Below are 23,794 nucleotides of genomic sequence, written 5' to 3' on the forward strand. Positions count from 1 at the left end.
TTCTCTTGTCCCGCCCCCAGGGGAAGAAAGAAGGGATCAGAGTCATGTGACTCAGCTGGGTTCCAGTTCTCCTAGCTGGTACAAGAAACACTGCTCACACAGTGTGTGCGACCAATGCACAGGTAAGAAGCCTGGCCCCTGCGGACGATTATTTTCGGCTTTTTTTTTTTTTTTTTAGGAATTTTGCCGATAATGCCCTTTTCGTACAATATATTTCGGCCACTGATATATCGTTGCATCCCTAGTGGAAATGTAGCTTTATTTATACTGGCACATTTAAAATTATATTTTGAGGTACCGTATTTTTTCGATTATAAGACGAGGTTTTTTTCAGAGCAAATGCTCTGAAAAATACCCCTCGTCTTCTAATCGGGGTCGTCTTCTAATCAGACCTCAAATAGAGGTCTGATTATGAGACTAAGATCCAGATCCCCCGCACCGCTGCAGGGGACCTGGATCCTCCTGTCTCCCCCCCCCACACTTACTTACCGGTGCTTCCTGCTGTATTGCCGGGGCAGCGGGTTGACGTCTACGCGATCCGCGTAGACAACGTCCGCTGCAGCCGGAAGGAGGTTTGGCTAGCAGCGGGGGTTGTCTGCGTCCGTCGCGGATACCTTCCCCGACTGTCAGAAATCAGAGTTCCCCGCACAGGTGCCGGAACTCTGATCTCTGACAGCCGGGAAAGGTATCCGCGACGGACGCAGACAACCCCCCGCTGCCAACTCCACCTCCTTCCGGCTGCAGCGGAAGGAGACGTCAACCCGCTGCCCCGGCAATACAGCAGGAATTTGGAAGCACCGGTAAGTGTGTGTGCGTGTGTGTGTGTTAAATGGGGGACATAGGGCATTTCTGGAATGCCTTATACCCCTATATGCCACTCTGGCACTTAGGGGGTTAAAAGGCATATTATGGGGCAGAGTGGCATATAGGGAGTTATAAGGCATTTCAGGAAGCAGAGTGGCGTTAAGGGGGCATTTAATAGAGCACTCTGCCTCCTGAAATGCCTTATAGAGTGCTCTATACAATGCCTTTTAACTCCCTTAATGCCACTGCCTCCTGGAATGCCTTATACCTCCCTATATGCCACTCTGCCCCATAATATGCATTTTAACCCCCTAAATGCCAGAATGGGATATAGGGGTATAAGGCATTTCTGGAGGCAGAGTGGCACATAGGGGGTCAAAAGGCATACCATGGGGCACAGTGGCATATAGAGGGTTAAAAGGCATATCATGGGCCACAGTGCCATATTGGTGTGGCAAGCCTGGGGGCAGATGTGCGTAACTGGGGGACAGGTTGGAAAATACAAGGAAATAAAAACAAAAAAAATATTTTTCTCAATCATAGCTTTTATTTAAAAAAATAGTTTACATGAATTAACATTTACTGGTAAAACTTTTTTCCTTTAGGGTCGTCTTATATTCAGGCTTTTTCTTTTTTTCCTAAGTTAATATTCAGATTTTGGGGGGGTCGTCTTATAATCAGGGTCGTCTTATAATCGAGCAAATACGGTAATCTTGTTACTGGAAGTGTCTTCCTAAATGGTCAGTGAACACACTATTTCAGTTTCAGAGCAGTTAGCTGCAAAGTACTGTTGGCCCTTTGAATGTGGCCCTATATCACAGTAGAGAGTGAGTGGTAGTGGCCTATTCTTCCTTGAGAAGAAAATATAGTAGATGCATTGAGGCAAATTTATTGTCTAAATGTTACTGAATTTCAAAAAGGAGTGAGTTGATTAAATGTAAATGAGTACGCTTGTTGCTGTTATTGAAGATATTTTGATAAAAAGAAAAAAGGTAAAAAAAAACTTTTAAATATGTAAAGTGTGCTTTTCTAGAAATAAATCTTAAATCACCAACAGTGGGGTGCGTTGACTGTATAATCAGTATTGTTTTTATGGTATAGCTGTGCTTCTGCTGAGAGGTTCTCTGTTCTGGCTCATGTAAAATTATATGAAAGATAACAAAAGGGAACACTTTTTCTACACATGCATTTTCTGCGCACTGCTTTTAGTAGGTTCTGTTTTGAATTTTATGGTCATTATATATATAAAAAAAAAAAAGTGTATTTTGGTTGTGAGCTGAGGCTGCATGCCATACTTTATTAAGAACCCACTTATATTATCTTAAATCTCTTTTCAGTGCTTTATTAGGTAACAAGCAGTAAGAAGCATGCACACTACAAGATGTAGCCAAGGAAACGTATCCTTTATTGAAAATACCAAGCTTACAGTCTGTGGTTGGTTTGGTTTAGTCGAATCTCCAACTGAGAACTGCGTATTTGCATACCCATGCTTCTTTAATATTGGCTGCTTACTTAAAGGTGCTGTGCCACCTAGTGATGCTTTTTCTTTGAATTTTAAATACATTTCGCATAAGAAACATAATTCCTAGTAATGTTGAATGCCAAACTCCTCTCAGAAGTCTGCTGGGATCATTGTCATGTCACACAAAAGCATGCACTGAAAACAAACTTTTTAAGGGTACAGTTTAATGTACCGGACAGCCTCGTTGAAGAAGAATGCATATTAAAGTACTTTGAGTATGATAATATGCATTCTTTAAAAGTTCCTCTTTTTATTTGTGGTTGGACAGTTCTTTTCACCAGTTGGCTGCTTGAAAAGCTAAAGGGACCTAAACAGTCATGAATTATAGTCTATATGACAGCTGGAGTGTCCCTTTAAAGGTTTGTGTTTTATGTGACTTAAACTTCAGAGGAAAGTATAGAGTGGCAGATCTGCTGAGGTCTGTCATTTGCTTAGCATTTTATGGAATACAGTTGATGTTTGCCTGAGTGGAACAGCACCTTTAATAGTTTAATGAATTTAAATTATAACGTGTATAGCTTTTGTTGAAAACAAATTCAAATAAGTACGAAGGTCGAAGTCTTCTATAACAACATTAAAAAACGGCCAACATATCCACTTAAAATCTTATTGTACATCTAGTCCAGTCTTTTTCCTGTTTTTACAGAATGGAAAAGCATGCCTTACGAGAAGGGTTTAACCATCTAGTAGTTAGTAAGTAGGATGCTATGAATAGAAAGGGAGTGTTATAAGGTCATTTAAAATGTACAACAATAAAGATTCATATTCTTTTTACTATAATCTGTACTGTTTTTTTTGTAATGTTATTATAAACTGAGAAATCAGATGTTACAAGTGTACATTAAATCAAAAGCAGAAGGTATCATTTAAAAAAAAAAAATTGACATCTTGTAAATAAGTGTATTCATCACTGAAAAAATCATTAAGTCTATAAAACAAATGATCCACAAACAAGTGGATAGAGAAAGGGTGGGAAAAGGCAAGACAGCTACCTGATGTTTCATGTCAAGAGAAGAAAGATTTGCGTATTCGGCAGATACTCGGGGATATGAGTGCCATATGTTTGCTTCTTATTGTCCAAATCCTGCAAGGTTACAGCCATGCTCATTCATTTTTGTTTGGCATAAAGAGTGCTTACTGTATTAACCTCTCTGCACCGGTAAAATAAGTGCTGCTGCATTCCCACTCTAAATACCTTATATAGCAGTGATGGCGAACCCGTGGCACGCGTGCCGCTGTTGGCACGCCGAGCCGTCTCTGTGGGCACGCCGTGACTACAGTAATATACTATAGTCACGGCGTCCCCCGGACTACATCTCCCACAGTTCTCAGTGCTGAGCGCCGGGCGACTGGATATGACGCTTATATCCAGCCCCGGCGCCCAGCATAAACAGCTGTGCGCGGCTGCACTGCACGGAAGAAGCAGAAAGGAAAAAGCAGAAAGGAGGAAAAGGAAGCAGAAAGGAGGAAAAGGAAGCAGAAAGGAGGAAGAAAAAGCAGAAAGGATTAAGAAAAGGTAAGATTTGTGGAGAACCAAGGTGGGTGGGTGGTTGATTATTGGGGGGGTCTGATGTGGAGAACGAAGGTGGGTTAGGGGGGTCTGATGTGGGGGCATCTGATGTGGAGAATGAAGGTGGGTTAGGGGGGTCTGATGTGGAGAATGAAGGTGGGTTAGGGGGGTCTGATGTGGAGAATGAAGGTGGGTGGGAGGGGGTCTGATGTGGAGAACAAAGGTTGTGGGGGGGTCTGATGTGGAAAACAAAGGTGGGTTGGGGGGGTCTGATGTGGAGAATGAAGGTGGGTGGGGGGGTCTGATGGTGGAGAATGATGTGTGTGCATATACATATGGTAAGGCATATGTATGGGCACTTGGGCAGGCATATGTGTGTGTGTATAGGGCAGCTGTGTATATGTGCGTGTATGTGCATACGTTTATGGGCAGTGTATATGTGCCCACAAAAGGTGTCTTTAAAAAAATACATGCACGTGTACAGTTGTTTTTTTTTGTTTTTTTTCAATACAAAAAATGTTTAATGGAAAGCTCTGTTATTGTGTTTTTCTTTTTAAACAAAAGCTGTTAATTAGTTTGAAAAACTGTACGAATTGTTTTTTCTAAACTAAAACCTCGTTATTCAGGTTTAATGGCAGTGTTGGCACTTTGAAAAAAATAAGTCGTTTTGGTTTGCAGTTTGGGCACTTGGGCTCAAAAAGGTTCGCCATCACTGTTATATAGGAAAGATGCTTTTTTTCATATTTCTTCGTTACATGAGGTATTGTCACGTTTATCTAAATGCCTTGGTTATGTGTGTTTAGAAACCTTTCATCTTTGTTACGGCTCAGTCATTTAGCAATAGAGCACGCAGACATCCGACGGCTATTACTTTCTGACAGTTTTTGGGTATGTTGCAAGTTGTACAGATCCTGAGTTTAAAGGAGCACATTCAGTTTTACTGCAAGCAAATCCGAGCAGCCATTCTTCAGTTATTGAAGTTCTTCTGCGTCACTAAGTTGCTCCCCACCTGCCTCTAATAGCAGCAGGCAGCAAAGCCCAACGTGCCTCTAGCACAGTGATGGCGAACCCGTGGCACGCGTGCCGCTGTTGGCACGCCGAGCCGTCTCTGTGGGCACGCCGTGACTACAGTAATATACTATAGTCACGGCGTCCCCCGGACTACATCTCCCACAGTTCTCAGTGCTGAGCGCCGGGCGACTGGATATGACGCTTATATCCAGCCCCGGCGCCCAGCATAAACAGCTGTGCGCGGCTGCACTGCACGGAAGAAGCAGAAAGGAAAAAGCAGAAAGGAGGAAAAGGAAGCAGAAAGGAGGAAAAGGAAGCAGAAAGGAGGAAAAGGAAGCAGAAAGGAGGAAGAAAAAGCAGAAAGGATTAAGAAAAGGTAAGATTTGTGGAGAACCAAGGTGGGTGGGTGGTTGATTATTGGGGGGGTCTGATGTGGAGAACGAAGGTGGGTTAGGGGGGTCTGATGTGGAGAATGAAGGTGGGTGGGGGCATCTGATGTGGAGAATGAAGGTGGGTTAGGGGGGTCTGATGTGGAGAATGAAGGTGGGTTAGGGGGGTCTGATGTGGAGAATGAAGGTGGGTGGGAGGGGGTCTGATGTGGAGAACAAAGGTTGTGGGGGGGTCTGATGTGGAGAACAAAGGTGGGTTGGGGGGGTCTGATGTGGAGAATGAAGGTGGGTGGGGGGGTCTGATGGTGGAGAATGATGTGTGTGCATATACATATGGTAAGGCATATGTATGGGCACTTGGGCAGGCATATGTGTGTGTGTATAGGGCAGCTGTGTATATGTGCGTGTATGTGCATACGTTTATGGGCAGTGTATATGTGCCCACAAAAGGTGTCTTTAAAAAAATACATGCACGTGTACAGTTGTTTTTTTTTGTTTTTTTTCAATACAAAAAATGTTTAATGGAAAGCTCTGTTATTGTGTTTTTCTTTTTAAACAAAAGCTGTTAATTAGTTTGAAAAACTGTACGAATTGTTTTTTCTAAACTAAAACCTCGTTATTCAGGTTTAATGGCAGTGTTGGCACTTTGAAAAAAATAAGTCGTTTTGGTTTGCAGTTTGGGCACTTGGGCTCAAAAAGGTTCGCCATCACTGCTCTAGCACATGTCCAGCACAACTCCCATTGATCAGATGTGTTGCAAGCCTGGATGCAACTAAATGCCGTTATCGAAATAACACAACTTGCATAATTAATAGCTCAGTTTGTCCTGCGTATTCCATTGTTAATGTGAGATATTGTCTGCGATTTAACAATGCATTATTCTGGGGTATCTTTAACTCCTCTTGCATGAGATGCTTATTGGGGTAATAATCTCAGACTCTCTTCAAAACAGATTGTAACAAAATATTGTAGCATGTTCATGGATAATTATGTTTCGCAAAAGTAATAACTAAAATAGACTTTAAGCTATTTTTTGTTCCACATATAAACAAATGCCATGTCTATGAGAATGCTGTCACCAGACACTGACCGGCCTGCGCATGGTCCCTTGGTCACCAAACTGCAGCAGTATTTCTTCGGGTGTGTAGTATTGTAAGATTTTACCCACTATACTGATAGTACTGTCCCCAAATAAATGATTTACTTCGTTATTGCTTATTACCCATTGCTCGTGAAACATGTCGCTAAAAGTGAAGTCCCATAGAAATAAATGTATCCCTGAGCATGAAGTAAGCACTGTGTTGAGTCACGCATCAATGTGCTCAAACTTTTGCATACTCTGGCAGAAATGTGACTGATCATGCAAAACAGTCTTTTATTTAAGGCTGGGGGGGTGAGCCCTAAAGGCACACAGAGTCTTGTAAAAACTGATGGCAAGATGAATGCGGCATGTTATTAGAAAATACTGGCAGACAATTTGCGTTCTTCCACAGGAAAGCTGCACGTGGTACACTCTTGGACTTTCTAGCATGACAATTACCCTAAGCACAAGGCCAATTTTACACTTCAGTGGTCACAGCAGAAAAAGGTGAAGGTTCTGGAGCAGCCCTCATAGTCTTCTGACTTTAATATCATTGAGCCACTCTGGGAGGATCTCAAACATGCAGTTCATGCAAGACGACCAAAGGCTTTGCGTGACCTGGAGGCATTTTGCCATGAAGAATGAGCAGCGATACTGCCTGCAATAATTTGGGACCTCGTAGACAACTATTACAAAAGACTGCATGCCGTCATTAATGCTAAAAGGGTACAATACACGGTATTAAGAACTTAGGTTATGCTTAAAAGGGGGTCATTTCATTTTTTTCTTTGTTGCCATGTTTCGTTTTATGATTGGGTCGTTCTGTTATAACCTACAGTTTAATATATGGATCAAATAAGAAATTAAAGAAATGTTTGGCCTGTTTACTATATTACCAATTCTCCAAGGGTATGCAAACTTTTGATCACAACTGGAGGTAAGCATGGACAAAAAATGGTTTTATTAGGTGATTGTTAGGCAGGGTGATTGAGACTGAGCCATTCTATTGTATGCAGGCATTGTGATAAGGTTTCAAGGTGTTTGTCACTTAGTTTGGGCGAAGAACAGAGCTAGAATGCAAACAAGTGATTAAGATGCTGCTGTACTAGTAATACATTTTCAGTGGGAGTTGAGTTTATGCTTATACACATTGAGAAAGGTGCATTGTGCCCTGAAACATTTGTGTATTTATGGGTTTAAATTTATGATAAATAAATAAAAAATGGTGACAATAGTGCACTGTTAAGGTTATTTTAAGAAATGCTACTTTTTGTTCCCTCTGAGTTTATATCTACATATTTTTTTTTTTTTTAAATGTTTAAACTCAAACCTCCATAGACTTCCTCTTACAATTACTTCGGAAATATGCTTCCTGTATTTCAAAAGTTTTACGCTGAACAAAGGAGCAGCATAGTCACACCCTTTCTTCCCGTGAAATATTATGTAAACCATTCAAACAAACACCAGCTTTTGTGTTGTTAAAGGCACAAAAGGGTGTATTTTGGCATCCCAAATTATGGTGCAGCTTTCGCTTGTATATCTTCCTACATGATCGAAGAAAAGGGAAGCTAAATAATTCGGCACCAGCCGAATCCTCCGGGTCACGGGAGCCGGGTCTTGACACGCCCCGCTCCCCACTCATTTGCCCTTTAAATGGGGGTGTTTCCCGCCATGGACGTCAGCAGGAACTCCCACTCATGTCAGTGGGCAGTTTTGGCCGCGTCCCACAAGGGAAGGCTCCGGGTAGCCAGAGTGAAGAGGTTCCCAGGTATGTGTATCTCTACTGTCATCTGCAAGTACGCTCCCAACCACCCTTGCTCCTTCAATGACTTGTGTCTATCTTCTACTGTTATCACCTCTTCTTACTACCATGGGAGGGGAGAGAAAGAGAAGAGACAGGGAAAAGGGGAGATAATGAAAATACTGAGAAAAAGAGAAAGATACAGGGAAGAGATAATGAGGCTGATAAAGTAGAGAGAAAAGGCAAAGGAAAAGATAATGAGAAAGAAGAACGACTGGGGAACAGTGGGTAAATAATGAGAAAGGGGAGAGATAAACAGAAAGAAGAGAGATAAAGTAGTATCCATTACTATATAACTTTTTTGCACCTAAAGGGCATAGATTTGTTCACTCTACAACATATTAACCAAGTGGAACTATTTAGTATTGCTTTAAATAATAAAAAAAAAAATAGTGTCCTTCACTTAGTCCAGTAACTGTGAAAATGTCTGCTACAAACCATGTCCATGCCTATCCCTGCCAAAAGACCCGTCTGCAATGTCCACCTGCAAGATCAACATGGTTCTCCATATTGCCATTGCTGCAACCAACTGATCCCTACACAAAAAAACCCATCCTGCCATCTACCTCTACCCTCCTACCGTCTGCCCCTATATTATGTAATACTACATGCACATTTATACTGTATAAGGCTGAACAGATGTATTAACCTGCTAACATTTGTAAAGGGCTATGAACAATGATATACTCATCAAACTTCCTTGAAAGAGAAGAACACTGGGGGAGGGTCGTGGGGCAGAGGGACTGAGGACCTAAAGTCCTTACTAGGGACACTTGGGAGGCATGAATATAAAGCCATAAAAATTATTTTCTGTGTTATTTTCATTGTAATATGCATTTAGCACCCCCAAAACATTTTTAGGAACAAAAGAATGTACAGCCTTTGCAATATGATGACTTAATAATGTTAAATGTGCACTTTGAAATGTCACTAGAGAGAGAAAACGGATGCATGCATATGGTTTGAGGAAACAGATGTTGCCCTTGGCAGATAAAATATTTTATCAACAAACTGCATTCTATGACTGTATCCACAGAACTTTGTTAAATTGATGGAAAAGACTTGTAAATGATTATTTTTCCACAGTATATTTTTAGTAGAGGTAATCAGACACCTATATTTTGCACTTTGCACCTTTGACAAGTAGTGTTTGAGGAAACATGTAATAAGTGTTGCAAGGACATAAAAAACATTTTGTGGCAATTTTTAGCTATCCGCTTATAGAAATCACCTGCCTCTGGTATTGGATGCTGTGTTGGCGATGGCGCCTCTGCGCATCCAATGTCAATGATAGTCTCGCGTTTTGGGGTATCGTTTACCCACACGCCATCATACAGCACGCCTTTATCAAAATAGTTAAATATGCTTGGACCGTGCTTATTTCCACTCTTCCATGAGCCTTCATAATGGTTTTAATTCACTGTTAATGGACAAAATTTTTTTTAAAATAGTGATTCCAAGGTGATACAATCCTGGAGGTAACACGTCTGAGAAATGATGACTTATAATAAATGTAAGCTTGTATTTAATAACTGCTGAGCTACTGCTAGAGCTACCAAGCCTTTCTGCTGGGCAGCTGAGCCTTGGGTATTTTTGGCCAATCTTTAAATGTTAAAGTTGGGCTTTTTGGCTAGGCAAGGACTTTCTTGTTGTTCTTAATCACATTGATTGATACCCATTACTCGTGAAAAAATAATGACGTAATTCTTATTTAAAGCTAATTTAATCTGAATGAATTTTATAGTTTTTCTGCTGACAGTCGTTCTTTTGACAGTAGGACGTTGTGTCTTGCAGGAACACTGTAATTCAACCCTAAGAGGGCAAATGGGAAATGTCTTAATAGGACAAAGCGAAACCTAACCGCTTCTATTTATACGGAGAGGATCTTTTACCAAACACACTCAACAGGAAACTGTTTCAAACATGTTCAAACCAAGTGCACTGACAATAATTTTCCTTACAGATAAAAGCTTATGAATGAAAAAAAATCATTGGCAAAGGCATTGCAGTTTTACATTTCAGAATTCCTGGGCTCCATGCCGATATTGGGCCTAGTAATAAAATTAATGACGATCGATCAAAAGACATGATTCACTTCCTTTCTAAAGTGGAATGTACACGTTTAAGCCATAAGAATAATGTAGAAATGTACAATGTCTATATTAAACATAATTTTATGTGTTAGAAGCAGGAAAAATGGGCAAGGGTCAGGACCTGAGTGACTTTGACAAGGACAAATTGTGATGACTAGACGACTGGGTCAGAGCATCTACAAAACTGCAGCTCTTGTGGGGTTCTTGGTCTGCAGTGGCCAGTACCTATGTGGTCCTAGGAAGGAAAAGTGGTGAACCGGTAACAGGGTCATGGGCGGCCAAGGCTCATTGATGCACTTGGGGGGTGAAGGCTGGCCCGTGTGGTTAAATCCAACAGACGAGCTACTGAAGCTCAAATTTCTGAAAAAGTTAATACTGGTTCTGATAGAAAGGTGTCAGAACACACAGTGCATCGCAGTTTGCTGCGTATGTGGCTGCTTAAAAGACCCATGCCCATGCTGACCCCTGTCCACTGCCGAAAGCACCTACAAGGGGCACGTTGGCATAAGAAGTGGACCACAGAGCAATGGGAGAAGGTGGCCTGGTTTCACATTTTCTTTTACATCACGTGGATGGCCGGTTGCGTGTGCATTGCTTACCTGGAGAACACTCGGCAACAGGATGCATCCATGGAGGCTCCACCTCGCAATTTACAGGACTTAAAGGATCTGCTGCTAACGTCTTGGTGCAGATACCACAGCACTCCTTCAGAGGTCTAGTGGAGTCCATGCCTTGACGGGTCAGGGCTGTTTTGGCGGCTAAAGGGGGACCTACACAATATTAGCAAGTGGTCATAATGTTATGGCCGATTGGTGTATATACATACATATATATATACACACACACAGAACTGTGCAAATGTTTTAGACAGAGGTGAAAAATGCTGTAAAGTAAGAATGCTTTCAAAAATAGACATGTTAATAGTTTATTGTTATCATTTAACCTCAATATTAAATTTTGACCTTATCTGCCTCTCTGTTATAAGCTTCTGCTGTAGAGCAATTACGATTAATTCCCACTTGGGAATTCCAATGAAAGTGTGTTAAGGATGACTAGACTGGGCCTGTAAAATCAGATTACTTGCTGTCACCTTCCTATGATTTGTTGTATTTATACAACCCTCTTCTGAATCTCCTTCCAATTGCAAATCCAAAAATATGATTTTTGATGAATGAAAGAATAGATTATAATCATTCACATTCAGGTACAGAACAGGCTGCTCTACAGACTGTGGTTGAGGTATGTGGAGCAGGGAAGGATAGTCCTCAGAGTGCACTGAAATTAGAGGTGCATGAATGCAGGGTAGCAGAACATCATCTCCTGTGGACCCATTATCACAGACATATTGTTCAGCAGGGGAAGAATTGTCCCAGTATCGGTAACAGAATTTTGCATATGCAGGATACCTTTGCCAATCTCCATACACTAACAGCGAGGGGACCCAATGCTCACAAGAGCCATCTTATCCCCACCCCAAGGGTGTGTGATAACATGCCTATCCTGAACCAGATTATCCACAAACAATTGTATGTAGAAAGAGAGAAATAAGACTGATGATGAGAAGAGAAAGAAAATGAAAATAAGAAACAAAACCCCCAAGAAAAATAGAAAACTGCGTAAAGCTGCAACTCATGCTGTGTAATGGCTGGGGAGGCATGTAGAAAAACCACTTCCTATTATGCGTGTAATACCTAAGTGAAATGCAATAAACTTAGTTATTTTTGCCTAAATCCAGCAGTATTGCAGGCATGCACATTAATAGCATATTCTGGCACTCAGAGTGCTTGATGATGTATTAACTTCTCAGCAACTGACTTCAGTATCATAAAAACTGAAGTATTCACCACAATAGACAACTTATTTAGGAAAAGATTTTTATTTCTTGTTCTTTTTCATTGCATGCTACATTGTCATTTTACCTAAATGCCTTGGTGATGTGTGTTTAGAAACATTTCCTTATTCTTGATCTTCAAGAAATGAGGCCTGAGCTTTTTCAAGCACTCCCTTTGGATCTTCCAATTTCACCTGACAACAAAGGATCAGTTATTTAGCAATAGAGCACACAGACATTTGATGATTATTACTTTCTTACAGTGATTGGCTATATTGCAAACTGTACAGATCGTGCTGCAAAAAAATTCTAAAGGATGGCAGTCAGTTTTACTGCAAGCAAATCAGCGCAGCCATCCTTTAAGTTTTTCCCTTTCATTTTACTACCTCTAATAAAGGCAGGGAGCATTGCTCAATATGCTTCTGTATATGATCAACAGAACTCCCATGTTAGTCAAAGGCCCACCGAAATCAAAGGCTGTAGCAGGAGCCAGTGAGTTATGCTACCTGAACGATGATTTTTTGCAAGCACATATTTGATTGGCTGCGGCTTCCATGACTTTAATGAGAGAGCTTCTAACCATGTGCAAGAAAGTTACGTATAAATGTTTCCTGTTGGAGCAGCCAGGGCAGAACTTAAGTAAGACGGAAAGTGTCATTTTTCAACTCCAAAAACTAAACAATGCATGCTTCAATAGAATTTTGTGGACTAGAATGCTTGGCTCACTCCAGGGCTTGCCAGATCCTAGGAGCCTGCTAACCACTACTCTTACAGATCTAAGATTTGGCTCTTAACTTATTGTGCTATTTAATATTGCTCTCTGTTGGCATACCTCTATCCCAGAAAACCATCATTCATTCATATCCCCATCTCAGCCTTCATTTTTTTACGTTCCAACCTATCTGATCACATGTAATAGAGTTAACAGTGGTAAAATGTAAACAGGTACTACTGCAATGCTCAGTGCAAAAAAAAAAATAAGGCTGTTCAACATAAAGTACCCAGTATCTCCCTTCCTGAGTATAAAAGCAAAATAACCAAATAAACAGAAAACAATGGAGCGCCTAACAGTAAAATATATATATATATATATATATATATATATATATATATATATACAGTGCATATAAATACTGCACTGTATTTATTGGGACAAACCCTGTAGCATGAGGGTCTTAAATCTCATAGTTAATGATCTTCAGCACAGTCCTCTAGGGCAATAAGGCTCAGGAACACCGACTTGTAATAAACAGTGATTTATTTTCAACTGCTCAAAAGGAATACCCCAAAACAAAATCATAAAATAAACAAACCTAGCTCCAAATTGGAGCCCTTTCCAGCTATACTATGCTAGCCCAGACTGACCAGCCTTATCACCGACTAACTAGACCTCCCTGCCAGACCCAGCTAAGCCAGGCTCTGGAAAACCTCCCCCGGACAGCACACACAGGTCTCACTTGGCTGAGGGATGGTCTTCTTCAGGGCCGCTTCTTGCCCTGGGAGCACAGAGGAACTTCCTCTTCCCCCAACATTCTCCCTGATCTGGGATTTTATCGCCCAACACCTGTGCCTGATGAAGCCCCATAGGAATCCTCTTGTAAAAGCCGGCATGGATTTTCCTCTGGAAGGGGGAATGGAGCATTGGCCCAACCTGCTCTCCAATTACTACACCCTAGGGACCCATATACATGACTTGTATAGTACATGCCCCCAAATGCCAAACAAATCATCTATATATATATATTTTTTTTTTAAATTTTTTTTTACTGTTAGGTGCTCCATTGTTTTCTGTTTATTTGGTTATTTTACATGTAATAGATTTGTTTTGAAGTTAGTGTCTCCACAGTGGAGTAACTACAGGTTGTTCCAAAAGGAACGTAACGGGTCACGTTACATCATGTGACCCCGCAGTGAAAATGAGGCGGCTCACAAAGTGTGCAAGGAGCTGGACATAAAGCCGCTGAAGAGGTGAGATGTATGCATATATGTATGTGAGCGTGTTGTGTGTGTGTGTGTGAGAGCATGGATGTGCAATTGTGTGTGAGCAGGGATGTGTAAGTGGGGTGAGATGGAGTGTGTGTTAGAATGAATGTGTACATGTGTGTTAGTGAGCATGAGTAACTGTGTGTAATTTGTGTAAGGGCATTTACATATGTGTGCAAGAGTGTATGTTGAAAGGAGGGGGGGGCAGAGAAGGCATAGACAAGTTGTTTGGGGGCAATGATGGTATAGACACCAGCTGTTGAAGTTGGGGGGCCCGTGGCCTTGTGCTTCCTAGTTACCCCCTTGTGTCTCCAAACTTACTGGCATTTTCTAGTTATCTGCTTGTAGAAAAAACCTACCTCTGGTATTGGATGCTGTGTTGGCGATGGCGCCTCTGCACGTCCAATGTCAATCATGGTCCCACATTTTGGGATATCGTTTACCCACACGCCATCATACAGCACACCTTTATCAAAGTAGTAGAATATGCCAGGACCATGCTTATTTCCACTCTTCCATGAACCTTCATAACGGTTTTCGTTTGCTGTTAATGGACAAAATGAAAAAAAGTCGTTTCAACGTTGATAACATCCTGACATTAACACTTTTGTAAAATGATGATGTACAATAAATATAAACCTGTTTCTCAGCCTTGTTGTTTTTTTGGCAAATATAACTTTAGAGTTGGCCTTTTCAATTAGGCAAGTGCGTGTTCATATTCACATTGATTGCTACCAACTACTTGGTAAAACATGATGAATAGAGGTGGAATTAATTATATTAAGGTAATATAACGCTATAATTGCTATTGAAATGTATTTTCATCTAAATAGTCTTTATAGCACAGTCCATGTTTTGCAGCTGTATTGAGGCTGTATGAATTCTAGGGTTAGCACATACTGTTCTTAGCTTGCTCCTTAGATATGTATTTACACAAAAGTAGTCTACAAATTGTCCAGTAGAGGGTGGCATTGTTATATTAATCATTGTTTTCTCCAAATCACAAGTGTTGCCATAAAGACACCCGAATAAGAAATGCTGTTTACGCTTGGGTATATTAATGCTCAATACAAACTAAATATTACTGCATGATTATACCCATGTGTGTTGAAAACAGGATTTCAAATATGAGTTGAAAGGGGAAAAAACCCAAATGGAACATTAGTGCTCATTGAGAGTATCCTACGCAAAACATACTGTACAGTATATGACAAGCTGGCTACACGTTTTCTCTGCTTGCGTGTTCCTACACCAAAGCTCCAGGCCTGAATATATGATTAGTGATCACTTTTACACTTGTAAGTGCATAAGCAAAGAACACCTTTTTATCCCAGCCCAGGGTCATGTGTATTGATTGGTATTGCCAATCCTGCATTCCTATAAGAACTCATTTAATTGGCATGCAATCAATCAAGTAGGGTATATATATCTGAGTCTACAGCCTTCTTACTCAACTGCACTTATTTTGTAGCTGAAACAAGATACGTACCTAAACGCAGCATTCCCTGGCCGCTGGGTTTGTCTTTCAGCCATTCTCCTTCATAGATACCTCCGTCTGCAAAGTACATTCTGCCCCAGCCGCTTCGCTCGCCAGACTTCCAATCTCCTTCATAATATTCCTTATCTGTGTAGTAGTGTGTGCCGTATCCCTGTAATTAAACATTTTGTTTGTTTGTTGAACATACTAGGGAGTAAAATAAATTTTGTCTAGGTGGAACAGCACCTTTAAAATATTTTTTTATACTAAACAAATGGTTGTAAAACTTGCAGTTTCTTAAGTGAAAAAGGAAACCGTACATGTTTTTTGTCGTTTTCCCAAGAGCCGGAATAAACCTTTACATATTGGCCTGTGTTTGGATCTTGTTCACTGTATGCCCCAAAGCCACTTCTTTTTCCACATTTCCAGTCTCCTTCATAAATGGATTTGGTCTTTTTCCAGATGTAAGTACCTTTGCCTAAAAATTAAACTTTTTAAAGTTATTTTGAAAGCATTAATTACAGAATGCATATTCTTTAGAAAATCCTGGGAAAAGTCCTAAATAAGCGCTAGCAGTAGCCCCAGACTGGCAATATAGCACAGGGGGCAAACGTCTGGTGGGTTGGTCACCGATATGGCCAAATAAATACTGATCGGGTCCTGCAGTGTGTAGGTGGCCACCTGGATATGCATGTCTGCCCGATGTAAGAGCATACAATTGTAATGTACAGCTGTGAGTATCCAGCTGGCTGCACATAAGTTATATGGCCATTGGTTTTAAAGTGCTTGGCTATCAGTGACATATTTCAATATCTTGATAATCGTTACAATTGTGCAATCTTTTTTTATGAAAATTACCTGTTTTGTGCCTGTTTATCAATGCAAACAAGGGCAATCTCTGACGGCAACTGACGAAAACGAACTGCAAAAGTTCAGAAAATCCGTCATGATTTGTTCATTCATCGCCACATGTAGCCGCCACCATTACATGCCATTTTGGCACCATTACAAGCCATTTTGGTGCTCATTAATGAGGTAAAGTAGGAGGGACTGTGTGTGGAAGGGTACATATTAATGACTAATAGGTAGAAGTAGCCAACAAATGAGAGGTGGACTTATTGATTGTTATGGCTGTGATTGATGGGTCCAACAACCTGAGTACAGCACTCTGTACTGTTGTGGGGTGGATTGAAGAAGCTGTAGTGACTACTGTAGTGTATTACAGGGACTGCAGCAGACATTTTTCCCCTGTTCCTGAGTGGAATTTAGTTGATTAACCCAGTTGGCCAATTATGCTACTAGCCAAACCTGTAATTTGTGGACAAGTTCATTTTCTGTAATTTGAGGACAAGTATCATCTATTATTCTTCATTGATAAATACATATCGGTGACAATAGATATTGGTAACAATATAATATGTATAATATATAATATTGGGGAGCCTATCATGCACCAGTGTCTGCCTGCCCAGGCCCAGTACTACTACTACTACTACTACTACTACTGCTGCTGCACCTCTTTGACTGTCCTATATAACGCTGAGGAAACTTTTTAAATAATAAAATAAAATGAAAGGTGAGCCCAGAAGGTGTCAGGGGCCTCTCTCTCTTTGGGAACACCCCTGAATTTCATCCGAGCCGAACGACTGGGAAACGAAATTCATAGCCCGAAAACGAATGTGGCAAAAACTAAACGAATTTCGTCCAAAGCGATTTTGCTCGTCTAATAATCATGCCCTAGCTGTTCATGGGGCATTAATCAAAAACTTGAACTGCTTTGTCAAGCCACCTAACGCCATCAGGTCAATCACTGACAAATACCCTCTTTGTTTGGACATACCATGTTTTAAGTTGTTTAACCATTCTCCTGTGTACTGGTCTCCATTTACGGAGTAAACTGTATGTCTTAGGCCAGATTTCTGTGCTTTCCTGTCCCACTCCTTACAGAGTGGATCTTTCTTCTCGACATCTTTCAGAAAAGGCATTACATTGGTAGCTGAAAAGATAAAATATAATGGAAGGCTTTAATTGCAGTTATACTGCAATAGTAGATTCTAATAATTATTAAATGTAGCTCTGCTCCACAAATGACATATTTTAGCAAGTAGTAGGGCTGCATTACAGTGGTAGTGGGCCCAGCCTCTGGAGAACTGCCAGGGACCCCACAGTAACCACACTGGTATACAATCACCTGTCATATTTCCTTCCCTAAAACTGGAAAGTATTACATTAACATTTTTACAAGCATCTACTGAGATTTATTAGCAGTCCATGAAGCAAACGATATGTCCACCTACAGTAGTGTAGATTGGCTTCTGTACAAATGATGCATTTGGCATTATCAGGTCAGGCATGATACAACTAGCGCCCGCAGGTGCACTGGGCCTCCCTGATCTATCATTGCTCCTCAATTGGCACTCGCATTACTCTATCTGGGAATGGGCAATCCCATGTGCTACCCATCCCATGTCTGCACCCTTGATGGGATTGGGGGCCCAGATACCCCATTTATGGTGATAGGGTCTTCCTGGCACCTTTTCAGGCTATAAGTAGGATTACGGGGCGATGCAGGGCAGGGGGGCCTGTCTTGAGGTCCCAAGATTTCTGATGGTGGCACTAGGCATTACATAGTGGTATATCCCCAACTAAGCAGGGTATATTGGCCTACCTAATAAATAAGTCATCTCTGAAGATTTAGGTATTACTTTTAACCCACAAATGCCTCCAAAAAACAATAACCCACATATATATTAAAACTCAAAATTCTCTCTTACTGTATGCCCTGCCACAGAAATGTACCAAACAGCAAAGCCTTACTTGGCTTACATTTAACCGCACTTCACTGGAACATTTAGATCATCTCAGAAGTCACTTTTGTATATTTACATGTACCCCCTTACATACAAACAGCACAAACATCTAACATTGGATGGAGCAGAGATAACAAGCCCTTTTCCTAGCGTTTCCCATGAATCACCCACCTTTTATCACCAATATAAATGTATTCCTACCACCGATAGCAAACCGATTGGGGAGAAATCTAACAACGCGCAGATCCTTTCTTCTTGTTAGGAATCTAAGCCAGGCAGTGAAGCTCAAGCAGGATCCACACAGCATTCAGGCTTCTCTGACAACAATAGCTACTGTAACCACAGCAACCGCACACTGAGGCTGTCTGACTGTTGTCAACAGCTCCCAGCACATATGGCTTACGAATGAAGTAGTGTGGAGGCAGGCTCAACAATAATTGTGTATTATACAGTAAACAGATCTGTTCACCTACGAATAATCTTAAAATAAACTAGTGTTTCTACAAACCCAATTCCTGAGAACTCTTTGGGTTTGGCCCGGTGACTCCGGGTGAAGCGCCACTTCTCCGAGTCAAGTTCCCAAGTATGCCAATAAAGTTTCAGTGAAGTCTGTATTTAAGGCACTGTATAGGAAACTAGAGAGAGAATCAACACCCAGGCCCGTTGTATACTTGAGGGCAGATACTTTTTTCACAATTAATAAGTAAAAGGAGAGTTGTATGTTAATAACACAAAGCTACATGAACACTAAGCTCTATGTCACATATTCACCCGCTACCATCTGATACCTCAGAGCCCAATCCAACAATTTCAAATTGTGAACAAAAGTACAATACAGGATAAACGCTCTCACATGTTTTCACAGCAATTGTGTTACAAGCACAATGTCACATACCCCCCAACATATCAAACGGCCAAAGGAGGGCACTTTGTATTAGGCTGTATGGCTAGAGTTGTGAACAGGGTTTTATAACAAGATACTCATAAGAACAATATACAATGTACAACACAATAAAGGTGTCTGTGTTCTTGTTAGGAATCTAAGCCAGGCAGTGAAGCTCAAGCAGGATCCACACAGCATTCAGGCTTCTCTGACAACAATAGCTACTTGTGCCTTTCTCCAGGGTGATCTGGGAAGGAGAAACTTCTGAGTGTTTCTCTACAAACGTTTGTTTTTATTGAACAGGGTCTCACCCAGACATTGTATGGTACCTTGTCAACCATTTATATAATCATAGTAAGGTGTGGAAGGATAATTACGTATTTTACTGACACAGTATATTTTTTAAACTGATTTAGTCGGTTATTCCCACACACATTATTGTAACGTTTAGGCCTTTACAATATTGAGGTAAACTCAAACCAAACACACCTAGTCCCTTCAAAATGAACAGAGAGTCATAGAGAGGTCTGGGGCCACAAGAGGAATATGCGGGAGGGCTGTCTGTCTACCCCACACACGAAACAGGCGTTTATGATCTCACTATATCATTCGCCTATTCTGCACAAGCCCCTCCCCGACACTCCACACTGGCCTCTCATAGTCCTAATCAAAGCTCAGCCCACTGATACACGCATGCGCGATGTGCTGAGCCCGCCTCCTTTGGCCGGGCGATCGCCTGGGTCATGGAGTTAGGGAGGTGACGTCAGGTGTGAGCGTGGCTGCGGTGGCGGCCGGGTTTGTGTGCGGTGCTCGCGATGTCTATGCACAAGTGCCAGGAGGAATGGGGGGAGCTGGATAAGGAATTCGAGCAGCTGCAGGTACGTGAGAGCCGGGGGACGTGCCGTTTATTGTATGGACACGGTACAGGGTCGTCCACCCCTCAATGAAAGGATTTACATCAGCTGCACCACGGTGTCTACCGTAAACTCATGAAACGCAGCGTCATGTCTCCCCGTAATAACGCATGTCTATCGCTGTCAATGCCCATCCAGTATTAGCAGATGCCCTTCCCTCTGGTAGAAATATATAGCATGCTGTCTAGTGAGAGATACCCACCTACCCTCTCTGGGGCATGAAGAGCCCATAGGCTTAATGACCATTATTTAATACACCTGTCACCTCCCAGGTTGGCTACGTTTTGTTATAGAAATTTCGTACTATTGTATCCGTCCAGGTATTTAAAGCCCCTGCCATTGACACTGCCGATATACAGGGCGATACCCCAGCAGCTTATCCTTAAATAGGGCATATTGGGGCTGGTCTGTTCTTGGACAGGAGTCTTGCAGTCCCGAGTAGGCCGTGGTTTAGTACATTTGCCGGGTTAGCAGTGTTATGCCTCTGGGCTAGTGGTATAAATGCTTTTGAGAGCACTAGCCTCCTTTTTTCAAGTTGAAAGCAATACTGTGGACATGATCAGCGGGAGGTCAATGCTCTCAAAGGTGCATCCCACACAGCGCAATATTACTTTAATAAACAACATACGCCATGGTGTGTCTGTCTGTCCAGCGTATTTTGAGCCGAGTTATAATTCATAACTGCAAGCGTGGAAGACTTAATGCACATAACAGCTAAATGGCACCGGTTGCACTCATCTCCAGCTCTCACTCAGGGAATGCTGTGAGTGTGGGGTCTCTTTAGACCCCATGCATATGTGTGGAAAGGCCTCCCATTGATTAAATGGCTTTCCTGCCATGGATTGATTGCTTCAAACAGCTAATCGGTGACATGAATAGTATCACTTTGGGGAGGAGGGCAGCTTCTGCCGCAGGGCTGCATCTACTGTTTCAGGTGTCTCTTTTTTCATTTTGGGAGGAAGCATAAGCCTTTATGCATATGGATGCAATACCACCACTTAGGAATAGAAAGTCTGTACGACCTGACAAATGTGCATAACATTTTGAGGCATGATTTTGTGTTTTCACAAAGTGCTTCATAAATTGTAACACTGGCTCTTTTTGCTAGTGATCTCTATGATGAAGGGCAATTTATGTTCGGGGGGCACGGTCTATTAATGATGCGGCTGTAAAACCCAGGCCGTATTTAATCCTTGGCTGCCATTTCCATTTAAGCGGCATGGTACATTGGTTAAACCCCCAGCAAAGTGCAATAGAAATTCCTCACGTTTGAAGAAGCTAAAAATTTCCATCCCTACTATCTGTAGTTTGTTCTGAAAACGAGCTCTTTGTGCCAGCGCGCCTCGCTTCGCTCAACTGTTGGCTAGATAGGAAAACTGGAAGTGTGCCAGCTGTCTGTATCCTGTGATATGTACTGAAGTAACCTTGGGCTATCAGCTAGCTGTCTGAATGTATTCTTACTAACAATGTAAGCTAGACGTGTGCATGCTATGTGAACAAACCCTCTGTTTTACATTAAAACATTATATTTATATTTAGAGGGAAACATTTGACCTAAACCTCTCCAAAACAATAACGCTGAGGTAAAAACACAAGCGTGGGTTAGTTGGAATGAACGTGTTCAGCATGCTTGAAGCTGTGACAATTGGTATTTTTTTTTTATAAAAACCTTTGTACCTTTACTTGATGTTTGGTTAAAATAAAAACTATCCTTGCAAGAATGCCTTGACTTATTGGCCTTTGGTCTTTAACAATGTTAGGACTGGGCTATTAAGTTTTAGAACTTTGACATTGCAGGTAATTGTTGGCGGGTGGACCTGTATAAATGTACCGTATTGTCCTGATTATGGGCCGCACCCTTTTAGTCTGGTGCTGTTATAAAGAAAATTCATTTTTTATAGAAAAAGCTACCCTTCTACACAGTAGAAGGGTAAAAAATTATTATTTTCTCAGTCTTTCACACCCTCGCTCATGCGCTTGCTCGCTCACGCTCATGCGCTCGCTTGCTCGCTCACGCTCCTGCGCTCGCTTGCTCGCTCACGCTCTCTTACTCGCTTTAAAGACCTCCCACCACCAGTTTACCTGTTTTATGCAGGTCCAACATGTACAGGAGGAGCTTATCATACTACTTTACAGTATATAGTTGAGCTGCTATGTTAGAACGCTTCAACTTTTCTACTTTATATAGCACCGTCGCATTCCGCAGCGCTGTACAATAAGTAAACCGCACACAACAAGTGGTGTCATGAGGTTCTTGCAGGCAGATTTTGGAATAACGTTGCATGCTGGGTGACCACAAAACAGCAAGTCTTACTACTCAGAGCGTATGAATTTACTGGTGCGACATTAGAAAATTGGTCTTAACACCATGGCAACCAGTGGAATGGCCCTGCCAGAGAGCATTTCTTTGGTAGCTATGGCGAGGGGACCATTTTTGAAACATTGTGCCGGAATCACTTTTTATGTATAAGCCCATTGTTTTGAGAAAATTTTTCACCTTTATTCCACCTCATTGATACTTTTGCTTTGAAATAAAAGACCCTGTGAGTGATATCATGGAATGGCGGGTTATAAAGTAATGGCTCGCCCTCCAAACACAGATCGCATAATACAGGAGAGATCAAGGTTACTGATAACAAACTAGTATTTGGAGTTCCAGCTGCACATAGTCACCACGTGTACGTGGCTGTGTTTCCAGAACTAAGCATACTTCTCTGTTTGGGCAACATACACCTAGAAATCCAGTCTGGCTGGTTGTTTGGACCCAGGAGCAGAGAAAGTCCTGTAGGCTGCCGAGCCAATTTTGAGCTGTGTTTATTGTAATCTGAAGCAGGAACATCCCATTTTGAAGCTATTTTTGTTACTAGGGTAGTTTTTTTTTTTGAAACAGCTGTCATGAAGGATTTGCGGGGTTGTGTATAGTACAGTAGAACATGAAATATGTATGTGTAATAGAAACTAAACTTCTATGCCAAGGCTGCCATAGAACACAGAAAAAGAAAAAAAATGTACCTTATCCTAATAAACCCATTTTAAGCATAATAAATACCTTTTTTAATAAGACTGGGCACATATACTGTTTTTTTCTTACAGGAAACACACAAAGTGTACAGACAGAAGCTGGAAGAATTGAACAGCCTACAAAGTGTGTGCAGTAGCTACATAAATAAACATAAGAGACGTCTGGCAGAACTGAAATACAATCTTCAAAGGTAAGGAAGTAAGGGCACTAACTGCAGTGTCTCCATGAAAGAAGACCTGGTCATGAAATAGGTGTCAGAATGGCGAGAATCTCCCATTCATGACACCAGCCCTACTTATAGAAAGTGAAGTTTTCAATGACGGGGTCAGGTAAGGTGTTAAATCACTGACATAAGGATAAACTTGTAGGAGATTGAGTGAACTTGTTGTGGAAGCTGGCGGAGGAGCTGGTGGGATGGGGTCGGGGCACAAAATGATCCAGGCTCTGGAAAAGTTGCTCTGTGCTGTTGGTGAGGTGTCTGCTCCTCCGGTCCATGGCCTAATGCTGGCCAAACATTATAGAGATATGGAGCATTGTTAAGATATTCAACTGTTCCAGTAGTAGACAAATGCCTAAATGTATATATTTAAAGAGACAGAGGAATGCATACTAAAGTACTATGTGAGTAACATTAACCATTTGATATATATATATATATATTTA

At 41.5% G+C, this 23,794-nt stretch overlaps 2 protein-coding genes across 2 annotated transcripts in view; one reads left to right on the top strand and one right to left on the bottom strand.

Annotated features, from left to right (window-relative positions):
* The window catches only part of LOC149289094 (transmembrane protein 120B-like), a 42,998-nt gene that overhangs the window by 7,808 nt on the left and 11,396 nt on the right, over nucleotides 1–23,794 (top strand). Inside the window, exon 2 of the mRNA XM_089491014.1 lies at nucleotides 23,203–23,321. Coding sequence (XP_089347140.1) covers nucleotides 23,203–23,321 — 119 coding nt within the window. The remainder of the gene's footprint in view (nucleotides 1–23,202; nucleotides 23,322–23,794) is intronic.
* Nucleotides 12,168–17,487, bottom strand: LOC149289095 (MORN repeat-containing protein 3-like). Its single transcript, XM_089491111.1, has 5 exons — nucleotides 17,343–17,487; nucleotides 15,823–15,980; nucleotides 15,515–15,674; nucleotides 14,385–14,569; nucleotides 12,168–12,236 (listed from the first exon to the last, which is right to left on the bottom strand). The coding sequence occupies exons 1-5, from the start codon at nucleotides 17,485–17,487 to the stop codon at nucleotides 12,168–12,170; spliced, it is 717 nt and encodes a 238-aa protein (XP_089347237.1).

This window comes from Sceloporus occidentalis, unplaced genomic scaffold (genome assembly GCF_023333645.1).
Source record: "Sceloporus occidentalis isolate IW3139 unplaced genomic scaffold, rSceOcc1.0.p SCAF_48, whole genome shotgun sequence".
NCBI lineage: Eukaryota > Metazoa > Chordata > Lepidosauria > Squamata > Phrynosomatidae > Sceloporus > Sceloporus occidentalis.

Coding starts and splice junctions, on each gene's coding strand:
- LOC149289095 (XM_089491111.1), bottom strand. CDS start 17,487: ATGCCTTTTCTGAAAGATGTCGAGAAGAAAGATCCACTCTGTAAGGAG. Junction 15,981..17,342: donor GTTAAACAACTTAAAACATG/GTATGTCCAAAC, acceptor TTTAATTTTTAG/GCAAAGGTACTTACATCTGG. Junction 15,675..15,822: donor GGGAAAACGACAAAAAACAT/GTACGGTTTCCT, acceptor GTTTAATTACAG/GGATACGGCACACACTACTA.